A 21,896-nucleotide genomic window follows, 5' to 3' on the forward strand; every position below is an offset into this window, starting at 1 on the left:
TGGGAAGGAAGGCTGCACAGACCCACAGGAAAATACTAAGGCTATGCAATACATTTAGAAGTTTCTGCTGTAAAAGTAAGACAACACATTTTAAAAATGTATTGACAATTAAAATGGAAGGCTGTTCTCCCAGCCATTCGGAATTAGGGACCTGATCATGGATGCAAAAGGGTTTGTAATCAATAACAAATGCAGCCCCTCTCACGGACCTGTACATTTTCCAGCATGTCGTCTTACAGGATTATAAAAAATGTAGATACTGATTTCTCTTTAGACCCCCTTAACACATGAGGAACAATAACCTTTCAGAGACAATAAAGGGTTAAAACTTCAACAAAAATTAGTCATGTGCCCAAGGTTTGTATAGCTTTTTTTTTTTTAATTGTCTTTTCCCCAAAACAATGGCCTTCTGCATAAACCATTTAATTATTTTACTCAAAGGTATGGTGTAAAATGAGACCACTGTGTTCTATACTCCAAAATAACTAGTGGGCATTGTCTGCAAATATCCCTTAGCTGGAAAATTGGCACCAACTGTTCCAATATAATTACAGCCATGATACCCATCAGCTGATTAATTTAATTTGTTTTGCACATCTGCAAAGCAATAACTACCTTACCATAGGCAGCAAATTCTTTCCTGTGAATTTTGTTATCAGACAGAAGTCTAACAGCAATATTGTCCCCTCCCTTCTAGGTAATTTGGCAGGTTGCAGCCTACAGTGTTTTATTTTCACAGCCTCAACCCTGTGATATGCACAAAGAATGCGCCTGCTTTGAATTTCTGACTCATTTCAATTTCACACAAAGCTCAGATTAAGCCCTCTTTGAGGACAAACCACAGGTTCCTGCTTGACAACCCAGAGCACAAAGGTGAAGTGTACCTTTTCCGTGTTTTCATCTCTGCATTCCTTTTGCTGCCTGCCTGCCTCCCCTCTTCTGAAAGAAAAGGGAGAAAAACAAGCCAGCTTAAACCCCCAAAAGATGGGCTTTTTCACAGCTTTCAATCAAACATTAAAGCTAATCTTCAGGTTCAATTCATCTGGAGTGAAACAGCCACTTCCTACTTACTCATCAAGGCCTGAACTGCCCCAACTTTCTGAAAAATCCTGCTTTTTTTGCTCCGTTAGGGGTATGGCTTTGTCTTTCCCAATCCTCTCTCTGTTCAGAGAATCATTTCCTAACAGGGAAGAAGGTTTTAGGAAAGACTGGACCGTTACAGACATCAAATGTGATGCTGACCAACAATTCACGTGCAATACAGCAAAGCACGGACTTTTCTCGAAAAGCCAAATTCTTTTGTTTTAATTTTTAAAGATGACTCTTGTGTACCAAGGCAGGTATTTGCAACGAACAATAGCAATGGATGCCATGAAAAAAATATGGTGGTAAACTGGTAAATCCAATGTACACATATACAGAATATGGGAAAGAAGAGAAAGAGGGGAATCAGTCAGTGCAGGTAGATTCAAGAAAACATTTTTTCAAGAGTCTTCCGGTATTAAAAACAAACCAATTATACTTGCAAGTCACTTGCAGAAACTTTTAATAATTTGCCAAATATACAGCTATTAGAATTACCCTAAATATCAATTATAATTAAATTACAAAAGTTGGTAGATAGCATAGTACAATGTCCTATAAAGACATGTAATATTAACAATACCCCCTGCAGTCCGATAATGGCAAAAATAGCAAATGAAATTACAAACACATACGAATCAGAGGAGACCGAGTGACGGCATTAGACACTTGAATCAAAGAAACTGACACCAGACTAGATACATTCATCCCTCAAGCATAATAAATGTAGAACTTTAGATTTTAAAAACAATTAACAACACAGCATCAGGTGCAATTTCACATGCTTTCGTTTATCTTCCAGTACAGTTCCCAGAGTATTAAAGTGCCTTTGTGCACTCTAGTTTCATTTATAGTCAGGTGCAATACACATATTTGGAAGTTAGTTCATAGGTCACTTTTTTCCTAATAAAATAACTATTTGAACCAATGTACACAATTCAAACGGAGGTGTTTTAAAAGTACCTTTGTTCTTGGTGACTATTTTCTGTTGAATGTCATGTAACACAGAAATCAAACTCCAAATACACGGGGCCCATCTCCATTAAACAAGACCACAGAAGCTGTTTCTGGAAGTATGTTTTCTGTTGTATAATCCTTAGCTGTCTTCCTTTTCTCCCCTTTCAAACACTGCTAAAATAATCACATTTGTCCTTTTGATGACGACCTTCTCTGCAGCTTTCACTTACAGATTGCCACAAAAACAGTAAAGGCAGCATTTGGCCTGCAACTATGGAGAGGAATGTACGTTACAAACAGCATCCTGCAACAGCCTGTTGTAATTTGATGAATATAGGTGGACAGCATCAGCCTACCTGAGAGATCCTTGAAGACTTCACAGCCTTTGGATCATATCAGGATTATCTGCGCTGCAGAACTGACCAGCCGTCCTGTGCTTCTTACGAACTTTCACCACTTCCCACTACACTACCTTCTTAAACCCAAGCCTCAACATTAATTGCAGTAAGAAAAGGAAAACTTCATGCACGGTTTGGCTGTCACTCACCTTGCCCCCAAAATGTTCTCTGGAAAACACACACAAGCAAATGTCACAAAACCTACTGTCTAATCTCCAAAGTATGTTCTGTACTAAAATTCCACTTCTACTTCTTCACAGTAGAAAGTGCAAAAGAGAAATTGTATTTCCCACGTTGAGGCATTTTGATGGCATTTTTCAATACCTGCACTTTAAGAGCAGTTACGGGGCACAAGTGTTTTGTTGTTGTTATTTTGTTTAGGAAATCAAAGTTTCATTTTAAATTATTCTACAATGATGCTACAGGAGGTCACCTGTGGTACCAGAGCAAGGACTGAAGAAGGCACTCTGGAGGAAAGCTTACTTGGGGACAAAAAAAAAAAAAGAGGAGAATGAACAACAAAACTTTAAACAGTCCTACCACTGTCTTCCTATACCTGACAATGGTTCACATCATGAAGTTAAAAAACAATGAGAATGGTTTGTAAGCTTGGGCTGTGAACATCACTGGTGACATGCCAGTGCAGGTCACGTCTTCCCTGTGCTGCTGTTACAGGCTCACGCTCAGTACTGCGTGATCCAGGCTCAAACCAGCCCGAGCTCGCGGCAGGTGAGAGTGCTGCTGGAGCTCTAGATGTATGGTAAGCTAAAATTACTTAAACAAAACCATGTGCACTTTGTTAATCAAACTAAAGGGAATTAGTGGTTTCTTAATCTACTGACTTAGACTTTAAAAGCTCCTCCATGAAACTGTAGAGTTACAGAAAAGAACAGTCTGGCTATGCACTACAGCAGAAAAATAGAAAACAGTACAAGGTTCATGTGAATCACAATAAGTCTCAGTTTTAGTTCATAAAATGATTTGGTTAAAATACTTTACATGTTTCATAATGGTATAATAATTTTTCCAATGTACTTTATGCAACAAATTCCACCCATATCCAAAAATACCATATATGTAAATACTTATGTGGTTTTTGTTTTTGTTTTTTTACAAAACTGTATACAATTCAAACTCTTCTTAAGTAAGCCTATACACAATTCTCACAATCACCTAGGTAGAAAGTCTTCAGAATAAGTATATTCTCAGAGAATACATGAATGACAATGCTTCCATGCATCTTCCCTTTTGACAATTGATTCTGCTAAATCAAACTCTTATTGCTTAAAATCAAAACAGACAGGTTTCATCAACGACAACAGCACTCGAATACCACACCAGCCTGGGGAAGAGACCTGCTTTCAGCTTCATTGGACAGAAATACCTATCAGCCTCGTTACCAGTTCTGTGAAGATGTCCACGTAGCTGTTGCCTGTCCTGTACGTTTTGCACAGAGAACAAACAAGAGGCATCACTGGCAGGGAGGGAGATCGAAGGTAATACATACTTTTAGTGTCCAGCGTCTCCCTTTACATTTTCTAATTAATTCTGTGAAACATCTCCAACTGTAACTGAAAACAATCTGATCTGATCAGATACAAGACACTACAAACACCAAATCTAAAGTGTGCAAGAACAATGTGAACATAATGCCTTTGTGGGCTTAAATTCACATTCGGTACTATGCCAAAACACCTCTATGGCAAGCTTTATTTACACAACTTCCAATTAAAAATACTGTTATCTCTCAAGCTACATTTTAAATTAACAGAAATACATCCATAATGTACTACCGGTAAAAAAAAAAATGATAAAATGATTTATTTTTTTTATTCAAAATAATCTGACAGTTTAACAATATTCCAGGTGCATTACAAACACTGCCATAGTCAACACAACAATCAATACTTAAAGAGCATTCAAACACTGAAGACATATCTTAAAGCAGAGACAGGAGAATGCGCTTACACTAAGAGCATACAGGTCATTTTCCAATAACTGACTCCTTTGAGGCAGATGTCTGAATTCTCTGGCACAAAAATGGATTAAAATCCAGAAGAGATGAATTACAGAGAACAAAAATTCAGAAGTAAAAATGTTTTCCCCTGTATTTTCTACAAAACATCGTGACTTTTTGTTACATGGCCACTATCAGCCTAGACATCCCTAGTGTTGACTAGTTACGGGATAAAACAACATCATAACACACAACCCAGCATTAAAGCAAACAAAACCACCAACTCTTCCTAGAATATGGCTAAATTAGTTCACAGAGAGTTGGGAATATATTAACTATATAGTGCAATGGAAATACCAGGTGGAAAAAATACTTTATCTTCCTGATAATTTCCCCTCAGCCTTCACCATAATTTGCGTAAAAATTTCAACACAATGATACTGCCCCTCCTGCAAGCATCTTTCCCTATGCTTCAGAACATCGTGTTGCTAACTGATTGCTTCGACTCCTCAGTGTAGTGGCCAATATTAGCTCTAACACTTAAATAATGTAGTTCTACGCATGATACCCTGTTTCTTCCAATTAACCCAGGATCTAAAAAGGAGCTAAAATTTCAACTTTATTTAAAACAGCGTATTTGTTCGAAAAGTGTTTGTCTCTGACACAGAAAACAGATGTCAAATCAAGAACATGCAAAGCTGCATACACAGAGGAGTGCATAGTGCAGAACATCACAGAGAGAGCAGCAAGGCCACAACGTCACATGAAGTCCACACTTAAAAGCTGTATGTTGCCAATGACCGAATCCATTCTAAAAAGTTTTACTTGTGGGGCTTGCTTAAAGCATTAAAATCTTACTTTACGGATCAAGCTCCGACGTGACTTGTGTATAGCTGACTACGCGTGCACGTTAGGACAGCCACGTACACAGCATACAGAGGAGACGCACCATCATCCCAACCTCAAGTATTCCATATGAAAGCCTTAATTTTTCCTGTGAAAAAGAACGAAGTGGACAACTTTCAAATCATACGGCTTGCTTGGATGTTAATTTAAAAAAAAAAAAAAAAAAGCTGCTTTAGCCCAGGGTAACAGAACCACGACTCCATCGAAACCCACGGAGGTCCGTCTGGTTGCTCCAGGGCTGGACTGGATCTTCACAGCACAGGGTCCTTCATCCGCATCGCTCATCGCTTCCAGCTGGTGCTCCCCGGCGGTGGGAACCTGGAATGCTTCTTGCAAAAATACAAGTGGCAAACGGCTTGAGGAAATCTCTGTATGCTTACACAAAATGCTTCGTCTCCCTGTTCAATTAGTTTGCTTTTAAAAGCAACGTTTTTTGGAGAAGGGCCATCAGAACAAAGGGGTGAAGCATTTCCCTTAGTCACAACATCAGACGCTCCATTAACAGATTGACTTAATCTCCTAAACCAAATTAGTTCCTGGAATATCTCACGTTCTTTTTTTTTTTCTTCGCTCTTCCTCAGAAAACAAAGTTTCTCTAGTAGTTGTGCAGTTTAAATTTGTTACCACATTTTAGTCCAGCATTTTCTTAGCACCTCAACACAAATTACATCACAGCTTGCCTGCAATAAACATCGGCTACGGACAACTACCGAGAGGGGAAGTGCCCACAGCAGGGTTAGAAGAACAGCGACATCGCCCCGTTACATTGAGAAGCACTTTTTGATACGCTGGTTCCCAGGTTAGATGACTGAATCTAAACAGGATTTCTCTCAAAACAGGGTTAACTCCAGTTATTCGAACACAGTAAACACAAGAGGGCAGTACTGAGGACGTCAGTCCCGTACTTCATAGTTTTCAGTCCGTTTTCTAAAAACCTGTTAATGGAGATATGGCTCAGTGTCAAGGCTAAGTGAGCAAATGTTATCTAAGCTAAAGTCGTTATGGGAACTAACACAACCCCTGCTTATTGTACAACTGTACTCCTTGGATTTCAGCCAGCCAAATACGCTGCATCCTACCAATTTGCCTATCCTGCATAATCTCAAGTATCTTCACCCTTTCGCATTCCCCAATTAACTACCAATTATTTTCCTGAGTGAGATTATAAAAAGTTAAACCCTTCTACCAAAAGTACAAAGACAAATAAAATAGAGTAGAACAATACAAACCCAGTTATACAGCATTACAAGTGCAGAAATTCGTCATGTTGTTGCTCTTCATTATCGTTGGCCCCCAGTAAAAACCATAACAAAGAATCTAGTTATCCAAAATATTTTGAAGTACTGTGATTAAATTTTTCAGACCATAAATGTATCCCTCATCCTTTGTGTTGCTAGGAAACACGTGAGCAAAATCTATCATTCGCACTTCTACATTTACGCTTTCCTTGATCTCTGCTGGCATGTGACAGAAAACTTTTTCCAGTTGGGGTATAACGTTTCCATTCAGATGCTCCTGTGTGATGCAAGTGCTGCTTTTCCACACGTTGTCTTGCTCCAAGTTTTCAACTTTTAGCGAGAGCTGACTGTGGTGCCTCTTAGAGTATGCCTTTTTGTGAAGTGCATAAAATTTGGACAAGCCTTTACTTACGGAGGCCTCAATTTTTCCATTCTCTGTAGAATTTATTACATGAATGTTATTATTATACTCCAGTATGTCTCCACCTGATAACAGTCCTTTGGGCACTCCCCTCTTCTCTGCCAAGGTGACATCGCTCAACCGCACGGTTGTTGCCTGACATGAACCTTCATAAACAAACAGTAATGAGCTTGCATAAAAGTTGAGCTGCTTCTGGCCCTCAAACCACGCCAAAATTTTTTCAATCTTCTGAATGCTGGCAGCGATCGCGTCTTTTCTCAGGCAGTACCCATTGTGGAAAAACTTGGCGATGCCTGCAAGAAATAGACGTTTTTGAGGATTATTTTCACCTCTGAAATGAAATCAAATGCTGTTCATTTGTTTGGGGATGGGAATGATTCCTGATTTGAAGGGACAGGCAGCATTCAGTTTCCTTTCAAGCACAGTTATTAAACGAATCAGAACTGAACTGAGGAACTCAGGTATTTTCAGTCACCTCCCCACACTGGTCCTGCTGTACAGAACAGCTGGGCTATACATATACAGAACCTATGTTGGGTTGGATCATAAAAAACTAGCCACTCTGTGTATCAAGCAGTAGATGAACACGGTTCCTGCTCCCCTCATCATTTAAAGCAAGCATCTCAACTGTTTTGGGCAGGGACCCACTAAATTCTCCAGGGATAAACAAGCTTCAGCAGCTCCCAGCTTCTTTATCACAAGTGACAGAGCTGACAAGTTGGTGCCAGCTCTAGAGAAGGGTGTGTGTGTGTGTCTGTCTGTCCTTCTGTCCCCGGGGGGGGACAGGCAAACAGATGTCAGTTAATGACTAGTTTGAAATATTTATCACCAAATAGACATACAGTGGTAACATTTTTATTTATTGTTAGTGTAGAGCAAGGTAAGAATTGATTTCAAGTGAGATGGTCAGTGAAAAGCGTGTTTATAGCAGCTTTTTAATAGACAGCACTTACTCACGGAATACAACCAGAAATATAAATATACAGATTAAAAACATTAACACTTCTAAGATTTCTACCTCAATGGAGTATCAAGCCTCAATTCTGCAAAGAGATTGGATTCTACCACAATTACTCCCTTATTAATAGTAAAAGGGATGTGTGATGAGGAAATTCTTATAACTGTTGTTACAGTCAACTGCACATTTAACTTAGGGTTGACAGGTAGTTCAGATGATACAGGGCACAGCTAAAGACCCATCTGGCAAGAGGAGAGAAAGGGAGTTTTTAAATGGGAGCACAGAGACTACTTTTTCACACAGTTCTAAAATAATAGTAATATCAAATACCCAACAGCACTGAGCTCCCTTACCATCCTTTACTGTTTCCTTCGTCAAGCCCCTTCCGTAGTGCTGGTTTTGCGTCTCGTAGCTGTCAGAAGAGACATGGTAAACCTGCAAGAAACAAGAAGGTACATCTGTTCTTATTGAGGGCAACCAAGATTTTCTGCATGAGACACCTTACAGACAGGTTACAAATCTTTGGTACCACTTATCCCTTCAGTAGCTGTAAGTTACTTAAGAGGTCAGCACTGCCCTCTAGTGCTCCGATCTGCAAAACAGTGCCCCTGCATATCTTGGGGTTAATCTACAAGTTGTATTTTCCTGCATCAGAAAGACATCATACTAGTTACAGAAAACATTTTACATAGTACATACCTTGCAGATCAATGCTAAGATGTGAAACCATCACACTCCTACTAATCTTGCTACAAATATTAATTCTGTAAGACTTAACGTGCTCATGCATTCACTACAACTATTTCGCAGTTCTTAAAAATATAAATATTTGGTACAACAGCAAAACAACAAAAAGTGCTATGATGTGACCAGGAGTGCCCAGTACACAAGACCCATCTGAAACTACGATTTTTGGCACAAATGAGGTTACATGAAATAAAGACAGCAGCCGAGTGAAAGCTCGATTCCAGCAGATACTGGTACAACCAGCACAACGCTTTCGCCTGAAAGGCAGGCAAATCACACATGTACAGTTTTGCCCATATCAGGAATTGCACAAGCTTAACAGCTTAATTAAAAACTGTTTTATACAGAGACACATTTTCTCTCTAACTGAAATAATTTCCATTGTAGAAACGTGCCAGCCAGCCAGGCCCAAATATAATTTGTTTATGAGAGCGTAGACAATTCCTACTTGCAGAAATAATGGTGTTACCAAGCAGGCGGTTGTCTCTGGCAGAAACTTTCTGCTTGGCATTTGTTCAGACCACCCAACCCTGCGGCACCCATCCCGGCTGCCGCACTCTGCCCTCACTTCACCCATCGCACAGAGAGAGGATCCCACAGAGAGCAAGTGGGGCTGCACCGGTGAGGTGCCTGCCCATGGGCAGTGAAAATCGGTGTATAAAATTAAGTGGTATATGAAAAATAGTAATAACAAAAAAAGCAGAATTCCCCGTTTTTTGTTTGTTTTTTTGCAGCCTCCCACACCAAAACTTCTCTCCCTCATCCAAACCGCGATGAGCACAGTCTGAAAACACAGGCCCAAACTCTTGCTTTGCAGAGCAGCTAGAAGGAAACGTCTCAAAAAATTCTTACTGTGACAAAAAGATTCAAGTAATTACACTCAGTGTCCCCAAGGAACTCAGATCCTGGTGTGTGGAAGCAAAGACTCCAGCCATCAGCCACGCATTGAAAGGGCAGTAAATAATTCTGATTGTACTAAAGAAACAACAGTAGTAAGCCTGAGTGTTTCAGCTCGCTTGGTAGTGGGGATTACTTCCCACTGTTATGACTCCGACTTCTACTGCTGTAACAGCTACAGAAAGTGAGGTCCTGCTGCCTATAAATTGCAGAAGAGCGCAGTGAAAGAGGTGAGTTATTTTAAAAGAACATCTGACTAGTGTGACTTTGGTTTCACTAAAACAACCGTTTTTCTCCACTTCTTTTCTTTAAAGCACATTAGATAGAGTACAAAACATACGAAGCCAAAGACAACTTATTTAAATACTTCAAGTACCAGAACTACTTTCAAAAGCTTTCAAAAACTTTCAAAATTTCAAAAAGAACACATGCAAAAGGTAATTAAATACATCAAGAATAATAAAGTGTATTCCTTGGGAAGAGGAGCACAAGTCTGGAGACCGCGTCCATGTTTTTACAAGCTGCATCTTCATTTCAGTGGCATCAAGCGTGCGCGTTCAAGTCGGCCTAGGGGCAGCAGCCTGCACACATCTGCACTGCAGCACGCTCACGAACACATAATCCTGTTTACCAGAACCTTATCTCTTAGCCATAGGAGCTAACCGTTTCTGCGACACGGGCAGTTGCTCAAAAATGCTGATTAAGATCTGCAAGCTCATTTTCTTTTCCAAAGAAACGCTGGAACAGCGCATAAGCCCCCTGTGCCTCTGAGTGGAGTTTCCCACAAAGCCCACGAAGCCACCCTACCTCTTCTCATAACTTGCACAAACCCATTCCCCCCAGTTTTAGAGGTTTAAAACTCTTATGTGCAAGTTTTGCATCAGCTGGGTATTTTTAGCTATACAAAATGGTTGGTGACAAACTGCTAAGTCCCACACATACCAGCACTGCAACGTACATATTTAACTATCTTGTGAATAAGCATGCTCAGAATACCCTTGGTTACCAAAGGGCTTGGCTGCAGTTCTAAGTTATTTTTCTTTTCTTGAAGACAATAGTACTGAAGGACAACACATGCAGGTAATCGTGAAAGTATTCTCCACGTTAGCCAAAGAGCTGTCTCTTAATTCTCCTCAAAGCCTTCTCTCAATGGCAAGGAAGTGGCTGCTTGAACCATCCCTGGAAGACCTCAGCGAAACACAAACACATTAAGCCCCGTACTGAAAGCAGAGGAACAGAAACCCCAGCTCAGATAGGAGCAATCTTTCACCACATCTTGCTTGGTCCTCACCCCAAAAACAAAGCGATCGCTGTGCTGTAGCAGCACGAGGCCGAAATTGACTTCCGAGCCGAGAGGCTTCTTGCCTCACTGTGCTTTTCACGTCGTCACTGCGGCTAATCTGCTCCCAACCCTTCCCAAAAGGATATTTGCCTTTGAACCAACTTTTCTTCTGTAACCCTGTTGTTGCAACTGCCTGTACTAGCCCATTTCTGTCAAAACGATGGCAAGTCAAATAAGTCACATCTGTAGCCTCAACAACAGCCAAGAAATTATTAGACAGGAAAATCTCATTTCTTGTCCACCTGCCACGGCTCGTTACACATTTGCTCTGCATTCACATAAAGAGTTCCACTGCATAATGCAAGACAAAGAAAATGCATGAGATCTGCAAAACATCTCCTGTAAGAAAAGTCCTGCTTGATCAGGGATTTTTGCACATTCCTACCAGGCAAGAATGGAGATGTTTCGGTCAACAGCGTGTAGGCTCCTCCTTGTGCCTACAAGCACTCCCTGTTCAGTGAGGTTTCTGCATAAACAGAGCTGGAATCCAGCAAGATAAAAAGTTTTTTGGTTTTAATTATTAGTAGTAGGGACTCTGTGTGGGCAGCATGTCAAACAATACTGATAATTAGCTGACAAGGGAAATTATTTTTGGAGTTTCTCTTCCAAAAGCATTTGGCTTTTGGTTCCCCACATGAGGTGTTACATTATTACTGTTTGCATATGCACACATTTTTGTACCATTTTTAAAATTATGGTGTTAGTACAGTGAGACAGTTTGGAAACCTTGCAGCTGCAGCTTTAGAACGTTAAGTTGAAGACTGACTCCAGGAAAGCAAAATATCAAACATTATACAGTGTTATTTACACTAATTCAGTGCTGGCTTACATGGTGAAGCAGAAAAATACACAACTGTTCAAATACTTATCTATGGAAGCTCCCTAACTTGTAGAATTATCACTGAAATATGTATTTTCACACTTTTTGCTCACATCTCACCATTATCCCCATGCAATGCACAGGTTTCCTTTATGTCTGAAGAAGCCGGGTTTCTCCACAGCCCTGTGATCTCTCAGGGACTTGTTCCAGCCACTATGGAAGACTTAAACACTGAGTTTTAATAAACCCTATCTTTAATAAATTTAGTAAGTTGTAGAATGAAATTATGATGAAACCTATTCAGTGACAGAGCAGAACAATAACCTCCTAAATAAAAGAAACAGAGACACTGCAGTTAAGTCCTGAAGCACTTTTAAAATAGCTGAATACATTATTTTGGATTCCCAAAACTTCCACAGAGCAGCTCATTAGAATAAATTTCTCTTATGCCTGCTTTTTATAATAATGGGGAGAAAAAGGAGGCCACCTCTCATGTCACCCATCCCCTGCTTTTTCCTAACATACAGGAGCTGTTATCAGCCATAAGGACACAACTGTACCAGCTGTCGTTTATCTGATGAGTCCCTCACCCAAGAGGATGACAGATGAGCATCCTGAACTCTAGAAATGAATTTCTGAAACATCCTTCAATTGACTGGCAGATACGGGACTCAGGGGAATTGCTGCGCTCAGTTTTGCAGCACGGATTGGGCACTGTCGAATTTGTGAGCATTTTCTTTTTTGCTTTTGTTTTGTCTTCCTCTGTTTTCTGAAACAAAGCTTGAATTAGATTATAGAAATATAAAACAAACAAAAAAAGCCTTTTTTTTTCAAGGAAAAATATGAATGCTAGATGCAGGATTTAATAGCTTTCTTATTGTTCCCCTACTAAATCTTAATTGATATATCAGGGCTTACAAAAATTGCAATGTTAGAAAAGGTTCATACAGAAAGAAAATGGTCTCAGCTGCAGTTAGTTTTAAAATATCTTGCAGGAACATGTGCTGTAGATTAGGAAATTTGCTTTAAGAAACAGCTTTGATAAGGTATCTGCATTAATGTATGCAATAAATCACAGGCACAAACAAAAGTACATGATGGATTATACAGGCAAAGTTACATAATCATCGCTCCGTGCTTTAAAAACATGTTTCACAAAAATTGTGAGCTATGTAATACTGCAATCAAGATGCTCTGAAAAAGAAAAAAAAAAAACTGTAGAAATTGGAAATTGTGGAGTCTGAAAGGGCTGTGAATCAAGATCACAACCCACACATTCTGCTTTTATTCAACAGCAAATAAAACACTCTATTTTTAATACTGCATACACTGCTAAGATATTTCTTGTATATTTATGTCTACTAGTAAAACCATACTGCAACCTGTATTTCTGTTACTGAAACTGTAACTTAGTGTTCTGACTTACATTTGAGCTCTCCCTACTTCTGTAACAAACATATGTCCTCAACCATCTGAAGGAAGGAACCCCTGCACTGACTATGAAATAGGTTTTTAACAAATGTTATTGAACTGACTGTGCTTTCTAAATGTGGCTCCATGCATTTCTTCTGCCTATTCAGTGAATAAAGATGAGCATGCTTTAGCACGTGCCAAATGCCAGAGCCATGTACATAAAACAAAGCTCTGCCAGTTAGATTATTATCATTTTTTAAAGGATAAGCCGTATGTATGTATGTATAACTAGATGATTACTTACTTATCAGTGCATGAAAAAGCCGTATTGATGACTTTTGGGTAAAAAAGGACTATAAATACATATTTGTTTTAAAAAAAGGTGTAACATTTTTGCTTCTTTCTTTCTTCATGACAGCTTTTATGCTGTGTGCTTTAAAAGCATAGAGAACTGCATTTTTCCTTTTTTTTTTTTCCTGGTACCCCCTTTCTTGCTTTTCCAAAATAGGAACAGTGAGATACCTCCTTCATCCCCAGTATTGCAAATAACGCTGAACCAAGAGATTAAAATCAAAACTCTCTTCTTTCCAGGTTGTGTGATACCATGCAAACATGTTTGCCCAGCAAATGCCAGCATCCTTTACCCAGCATGTTAGCTGTTACAAGCAGAAAATGCCTGTACAGGAGATGGTTTTACATCACGTCCTGAATCCTGGAATAATAAAGTAAGCAGACAGGCAGAGAGCACCCCATAATCGAGAGGAGGCAAGCTGAGCAGAGAAAATGCCTTGTTTGTGAATGTGGGTTTTGCTAAGTGCTGCGTGAGGGGAGGAGGAACCTTTTGAAATCTTTCTGGAAAATAACTTCAACATGCAATTTGGTTCCAAACGCACAAAACACATCTCATCTAGTTAAACACCGGATGGGAAACTGCAGTGCTTGGGAGAACCATCATTATAAACACAGCTTTAATTAGGGAATCAAAAGAATTTCTGCAACAGGATCAAGATGCCAGTAAATGACAAGGTTACAAACAAAAACACAAAACACCGTGGAAGCAAGCACCCCTTTTACGCTGTCAGGACACAAAGAACGTGAAGTACGTTGTTTTACGGATGAGATAAGAAAGGTTATGTAACGATACAAGCCAAATCCAAGGCTATAATCTTCAGCCTTCCTTCTCGATCCAAACTGTTGGACTGGTTTTTGACTCAACTCCCACATGCTCTCTCGCAGGCTTGCATAATTACTACTCATGACCACTATAATTTATAGCTGTAAAAGCTTATCTCAAGACAAAGTTAAGGCTGAGAGCCTAGGCAATTAGGTACAAAACACTGCAGAGATTAGAATTATTTCAGACAATGGTGCAATCTGGGTACTGTTGCTTTCTAAGCAAAGTAGAGGCTTACCAAAGTCTCCAGCCATTTATGTTTGCTGATGCAAGCCTGCGAAGCCCTGGCTTCCTCCATGCGAGTATGGCAAATAAAACCTCACATCAAAACCAAAAGTACTCCTGAGCCAGTTGTGGCAGGAAAAAAATACTTCAAATGCATTGCATCAGGCAATCATTACTGACATTAACGCATTTGTGTTACTGATCCATAAACGTTCTGTAAAGCTTTTCCTTATGCTTAAGTATTACAGCAGTCAATACGAAAATACTCATTCATCTTTCCCCACGTTTAAAAGAAGGAAATCTAATGGAGTCACTAAGGACACCTGAAGGTCTTTACCCATCTCAGACTAAGCTCCAACTGACAGTCGTTCCTCAAGCACGTATGCATCAAAGACATTTTCTTTTGATTGAAAGCTTTTTTAACTGCAGACTGTAAGCAGCTATTTATAACTATGCATATCACCTCTGAAAAGCTAACTTACTCTTCCCTAAATATAAAAATTACATTGTTTTTATAAAAGCAAATCAAAAATAAAAAAAGACTTGGAGAGGACACAGATTGTTACTAAATTATAAAGACTGGTCCCTTCTGTAAATCTCTGATACAAGCCTAAACACCAAAAAAAAAATGCTTTACAATCTTTAAAACCAATAGCTATGCAACAAGAAACGACTGCAACTACATTCAGTTTTGAATGAATATCATCTAGCCCAACACCTTTCCTGTATGTGTGTATATAAATAGAGAGAGAAGCTGCAAATAAACTCTCAGAAGGGGCACAGCCAAGTTAAACACTTGTGAAGGGAAGCAATGTTTTGAAACATACTTCACATGACAGTTGATACCAGTACTACCAACACACTGAGATAACACTTTATTTACACAAAACTCAAAAGCATTGTCATTTGCTAGATAAACTAGCTGCTGTATCTGGTGCTGAACAACAGACCAGAGCATAAGCTGAATTTGAAAACAAAACAAGTCCTTACCCTCATGCCAAGTACCAAAAAGCCAATCTCTTCCATCAGCGGGTACTTGCTGACCTGCTGCTGTATCTTCTCAGCTGAAGCATACGGATCGTAACTTTTCTGCCCTATTTTTACGTCCATTATGCAAGGCTTATTAAACTTACGGGTCACATCTTCCAGTTTTAGATACATATCTGTAGAAAAGACAAAACTTTGGTTAGCAGTGGGGCAAAGCAAAATAATCACAGAGATTTTGCTGAGCTTCTGTGGAGGAGGGAGAATAGTTAAAGGGCTCACATGATGTTAGGCCTCAGAGTCACGTTTGTCCCTGAACAATGCCTAAGTCACGGTCACTGGCAGCCACAAACTCCGTTGGCATTAAATTCTGAATGCATTCTAGTTTAGAAAATAATATATAGTTAAAGAGTGCTAGCCTGGCACTCAAATTCAAATTATTGCCCAGATGAAACTGAGGAGGAGCTGTTATTAAGATAGTAACATACTTCGCATTAATAAGCACATACACACACACCGGTTACTGCATGGCTGTTTTTTCAACGGAGACTGCGTTTTCTTTCTGTGTGAGAGTGGTAGAATTCAAACTGCAATTTTCTCTGTCATTTTAGAAAGGAAATTAACATTTCATAGTGCAACGAGTCTCCTTTTTCTCCTCCCTCACCCCCTTTCTCCTTGGGCACCTTTTGGGGACAACACTCCTCAAATCCTAGGCTGCCTCTCGGCCATTTCCAGAAGTCCTTTTGGGTGAGTGGACTATACAACAGCCCCAGCCCCTCAGAGTGCCTGAAGATTTAAAGGAGGATGTAAAACCTGGTCAAACTGGTTTATGCTTTTCTCCAACATAGGTAAGAGATTATTTTCCAGCATGATTTATGACACTGATTGTCAGAGCACACCAAGAAAACCAACTCCCTCAGTAACTGCCTACAACTCGGTTGGAGAAAGCGTGCACACATCTCCAGCCCTTGGCAGGGCACGACGTGTACGAAGGAAAAGCTGGGCATCAACACCCCTCTCATTCTTCACATCAGCTTCTGCTAAGCCTGCTTTTATCAGGCCCAAACCTCCCATAGAAATCCATTTTTCTTTTGGAGTCCAGCCTACTCCATGAGCATGTTTCCTTGGCTTTAATGCAATCTGCATACACACGGACGCTGTGTTCTTCCCCATTCCTTCAGAATAATCTCAAATGGGATTGCCAAAGAAAGCAAAAACCTCTGCAGTTAAATTTTAAAGAGGGAAGAGGGACAAAGTGCCTTAATTTCACAGCTGTACAGAAAAGTAACAAAGTCAGTTAGAGTCAAGAAAAAAGGAACAAATAATGTTCCTTTCTACTCAGTAAGTAGAGACTCTTCCTTAAAGATATGAAACTGTTTTTTATTACTTACATCCTATTTAGAGCTTCGATTTTTACACCATTATCACCACGATCAAATGACCCAATTCCCCAAAGTACACGTGCATCAATCTGAGAAACAGATTTGATTTAATCCTTAGATGTTTGCTTTATCTATAAATGGAACTAAGCATGTTTTTAACTGTATAGTCATGCCCAGGAAAGTGTGTCAAATCAATATACTATTTTAAAAATCCAGTCTTCTACTAACTCAGTGCACCAGCTTACATTATTTTTCAGTGTCCTCAGGGTTACAAATCAATCTGTCTGCAGCAAAAAGAGTTTGGTTATAGACTAGCTCACTCATATACAAGGTTTGTTAACTATAACTGCAGGGATACCCAAGCTAAAATAACTCACACTTAACTTTGAGAAAGCCACAGACAGCAAACAAACCCCACATTTGCTCATTAGATGTCCCCTAAGGGGAAGGTAGACAAATGGTCTCCCTATTAGGGAGCATATTCTGTATAAGCTGGAATGCATGTGCCACTTCTTCTATTCAAAGTGTTCATACACAGGTCAAATTCAGTCAGATATTGGCAAAGCTTTAATTTTTGAGGTTTTGGGGACCACTACTGACTCCGGAGGAGTCCTACAACCTCTCGGCTCTCTGTTATTGAAACAAAAATAGTAAAAAACTAAGCATCATCTTTCACACACAGCCTTCTTCACACTACCTAAACTACGGTAATCAATATATTTTTGTCATCACTCTAAAACAATCCAGGAAACAACATCTAAATGAAATGTAATGATTTCTGAACTTGGCTCTCAAAAGCACAGAGCCAGAGATATGGCATGGGGCACGGGCAGGGAAAATATAAAAACATCTCAAAAAATGGCTGTTGTCCTTCACCACCAACCCCAAATGCATTGGATAATCTCGTGAGCAGCTCCACACTCACTGTTACAAATACTAAAAATTGTAAATTACCACAAATTATTCAAATTATTTAGATGCGATGTTGTTTGTCTGAGTTATTTTGTAAACCCTAAACCATGTGTATGTAAAGTAGTGTAGAACATCTGTTTCCATAAAGCAACAACAACCGAGCCCATAAAAACAACTAGTTTGAAAAGTAGAACCAAATCTCCCAAACAAGCCCTTATTCTTTCAGACAACAAGCAGGCAAGGTAGTTCGGCTCTTTCCATCACAGACATTTGAAGAGCACTCACGGGTATCCGCCATCCTCTGCTCCACTCATCCAAATCCCTCTTTTTAAGCATACAGCACCAAAATTCAGCATTTCTTAAGATATTTAACTTTTTATTTCTCCTCCCATTTCAGAGCTGCTAGGCTAGAGTATCCCCCCTAAAAACCTCCTAAAACATAACAATTACTATTAAAAAAAAAAGGCATCAAAATAGCTTTGGAGCTAACATTAACCCTGGGAAATACTAATTACTTGGAAAAGTCTGTGTATTATCCAGAAATGACTCATCTCTCACACTTTCTGGAATTATAATTTAAGTCTTCATCTTCAGCTAGCTGCCAGCTCAGTCAAGATTATGTCCCATCTGTTCAGAGCACACCCCCACTCTCAAAAAGCTTTTTGTCCATGCGGGGAGGGCAGTGGCACCACAGATAAATCATGGCACTGAGCTATTTTTTTTTCTGATTACAGCTTCAGAAAATGCATCAGGTGTTTACACATTGTTTTTCCTGGCACTGTTTGTGTTGTGTTCAACATCTATGGTCAACTGTGCCAAACCCCAAAACCAGAGGATCAGTACACACCGGGATTTTTGACACAGCAACCCTTACGATATCTTGTGAAAAGGTAACCAGAGAGCTCTCCTTCCTGTTTTGTGAAAAAGACAAACGCGGATTTTTCAAGCACTTCAGATTTTCTAAGTTATTATGTGGAATGCTCCTAGCCCTAAGTGCGTCTGAAAATCATGCATTCACCAACACAAATAATTTTCTATTGCACAAGTAGATAAATATCTCTGATGTAGATATGCTTCATACCAATAAATTACATTTCAACTATCTAAAAATAATTTAAATTAATATCCCCTGCAGAGAAAAGAATTCATTGGGATTTTTGTATCTTAGCTTTGGTAGATAATCCTGAACATGTATTTCAACAACTTAAACAAATCATTCCTCAGAGGCTTCTCCTCCCCCCTTTCTATGTTTCAGCAGAAGAGGAAGAGAAGGGAAGATGTGGTTTGACATATTATTTACATATTTTATTGCAGTCCCAAAGGAGACAAACCGAAAGACCACCAAAATTCAGCAAGTATGTATGGCATGAACCACTGCAGACTTGAGCATGTATATGCTGAAGCATTCAGTACTTGCCAGAGTCAGAAGTCACAAAATAACTCCAGGCATCTGACTTCTTTTCATAATCTGCAAGGCATCTCTCAAAACGTATGAATAAACAGGAAAAAAAAAAAGCCTCAGTTGCTCTCAGCAGCAAAAGAAAAGCAAGGTTTGAAGTTGTCTTGTGTTTTTCTACCCTGTTCTCAGTTTAGGCATCAGAAAGTAGAGCCCAGTATGAAATGAGCAGTGGTAAAGTTGCTTGCAAAAAATATGCAGGAGCAACAAGTAGGCAGCAGAAAGCACAACTCTCAGCAGGAGATATAAAAAGCTTAACATGGTCTGACATATCTTCGCAGCAACTTTTCCACTTGCATATTAATAAACTCCCAACACCGACAATGCCAGGGAGCCCGAAGTTGAAATCAAATTGTCTCACTCCAATTTCAGATTATCTTCGGGAGATGGAGTGTCATCCCTCTCTCACCCTGCCTGCCATGCAGTAGCACTCGGTATGGGATTTCTGCATAACTAGAGTTATTTATAAGCTTTTATTGATACTCTATTTTGAATATTGCTCCATCTTTTCTACCTAGAGGTTTGAAGTTCAGCAGAAGGAACTCCTTACCTGTCATATGGAAACTTAGAAATGCGCACAAATTATGTTCAGAGTGGTCCTAAATTCAGCTGCTGTTTTGTTTTTGCTTTTTTCTACAGGAAACCTATGGTCCTCTTGTCTGGGTGAACCTACTCAAACTCCCAACCCTCTTCCCAAGATAACAACTCAGATGCTACACATACAAAACACCACTCACGAAAGAACTTCATTGTCTCATAAATAAAGGAGTTTTATGTTAACCAAAGGTGCTTATGGCCATCCCCTCTCTCTGGGCGAGCGGTTGCTCCTCCACACAAACACTGTTGGAATATATATAGATAGACCAGAACAAGCAGCACACAGCGGGGCTCTGGTAACCAACAGATTTATTTCATTTTATTTAAGTGCAGTCACCTACGCCCAGTTCCGCGGCAGTGAGGAGTTACTGGGTTCACTGCTCAGAGGCTGTCTGGAGCTGTGTCCCCACAGGACGTGGAGGAGTTACTGACGAAGGAAAGGTCAGGGATGCAAAGTCAAGATTGCAAAAAGCTACACATACAACCCTAATCTGAACGTAGTAACTAGTTATCTTTGCAGCAGCTAGATTCCTTCATCTAGTGTCACGGGGACATGCCATAGCAGCTAAGCAAGCATAAGGTCCAATCTTTTCAGTGGTGCCAGAGATTACTCCACAGTTCATCTGGGGGGAACAGGGAACAAACCCCACCCCTGATCTTCCCAAAATAGCCTTTCCATGCTCTCTCTATACTCTGTGGGTCTACTTCACCTCTTCCTATTTTTGTAAACTCCATTTCCTACTTTTTATGCAGTTGAAACACAACTGTGGTGATTCTTCTCACCTCTGGTGTCTTCCGCTGTCAGGCACTGATGCACAAAGGCAAATTCATCACAGAGGTTTTCCTCCACACCTGGCATTAGCAAAACTGCATTTGCAAATGCCTGCTGGTCAACAGAGCACTTCCACATTGAATGGCCACCTCCTTAGCTTTGGACGTACCCCAGCATGCACATGTTCTGCTAAGGTCCACGATCTCCACTGCACTTGATTTTTGTCGAGACTACACAAAGCTCGTTCATGCTGCAGGTAACAGAGTTTACAGCCAAGCGTTTTGTCTGAACCTCCACTGCTGCTCTCTATGAGCAGAGCTCCCAATATTGCAGAGATTTTTCAAGAACAAAAAAAATCAAGTGTTGCTCTTCCTTTAAACCAGCTACATCCATTCCTACAGGCTACTTCTCTACTACTGGTGGAGACCTGCCAAAATTCAGCCCCATGCTGCACAGTGTTAGTTAATTCCCAATGTAAACTAGGGATGTGTTGAATTACCATATCTCAGCTAGACCACACATTTTAAGATCCTACTCTAAGTAGGAAAAATTGATTTGCAGTTTGGAGGGGACACTAGTGAGCTCTGTGACACGCATAAAATTAGGAGTGAAGGAAAAAGATAGCTCTGGTAGAGCTATGTGGGTTAGTGCCAAATATGAAAGCGTGAAGGCGAATCTGAGCCAAGAAAGCGTTACGTACTGACACAGTCCTCACTGCATTTATTTTTACAGAATTTAGACAGTGACTTTGGATGCCGCCTCACCACTGTCTTGGGAAAACAAGTCTATCAAGGGACAGCACAAGCAAAAGAAGATAGAGCTGTGTTAAAGGAACACGGCTTCTAGTTTCAGTGCCTTTGCCTTGAAATAAACTCGAGGGCATCCTTTTGTTTCTGCATGTTCCAGAAGCTCCATCTCCCAATGTAAATATGAAAGAGCAGAAGAAAAATAGTTGCTATTTTAAATATACATCAAAAATATCTCCATCGTCTCTTGAAGAGACAATCTTCCAATTGTCCTCCAAAAATACCTTTTCTTTCTGACTCCTAAGATGTTATACAAAGTTAAGCTACCAGAGCTTTGTTCCATTCAAAACAGTAACAAAGGATGACAAGCAGTGCTCTTAAATGAGACAACTACCAAAAAATATGTTTGGTATGATATGGCAAGGTGATGGGATTCAACCTCTAGAGATCCAGTAGCAGATTCCAGCTTGAATGCCTCACCTCAGACCACATCCTGTCTCTTTTTTCCTTC

The 21,896-nt window shown here is 39.9% G+C and overlaps 1 protein-coding gene across 2 annotated transcripts in view; it reads right to left on the reverse strand.

Annotated features, from left to right (window-relative positions):
- Positions 1-1,529: 1,529 nt before the first annotated feature.
- The window catches only part of IPMK (inositol polyphosphate multikinase), a 40,886-nt gene continuing 20,519 nt past the window's right edge, over positions 1,530-21,896 (reverse strand). For both annotated transcript variants that reach the window (XM_048069447.2, XM_067000967.1), the window contains 3 exons: positions 15,527-15,699; positions 8,272-8,353; positions 1,530-7,253 (listed from right to left, as the gene is read on the reverse strand). In XM_048069447.2, the coding sequence (XP_047925404.1) occupies positions 6,619-7,253; positions 8,272-8,353; positions 15,527-15,699 (890 nt within the window). In that variant the 3' untranslated portion in view covers positions 1,530-6,618. The remainder of the gene's footprint in view (positions 7,254-8,271; positions 8,354-15,526; positions 15,700-21,896) is intronic.

This window comes from Anser cygnoides, chromosome 7 (genome assembly GCF_040182565.1).
Source record: "Anser cygnoides isolate HZ-2024a breed goose chromosome 7, Taihu_goose_T2T_genome, whole genome shotgun sequence".
NCBI lineage: Eukaryota > Metazoa > Chordata > Aves > Anseriformes > Anatidae > Anser > Anser cygnoides.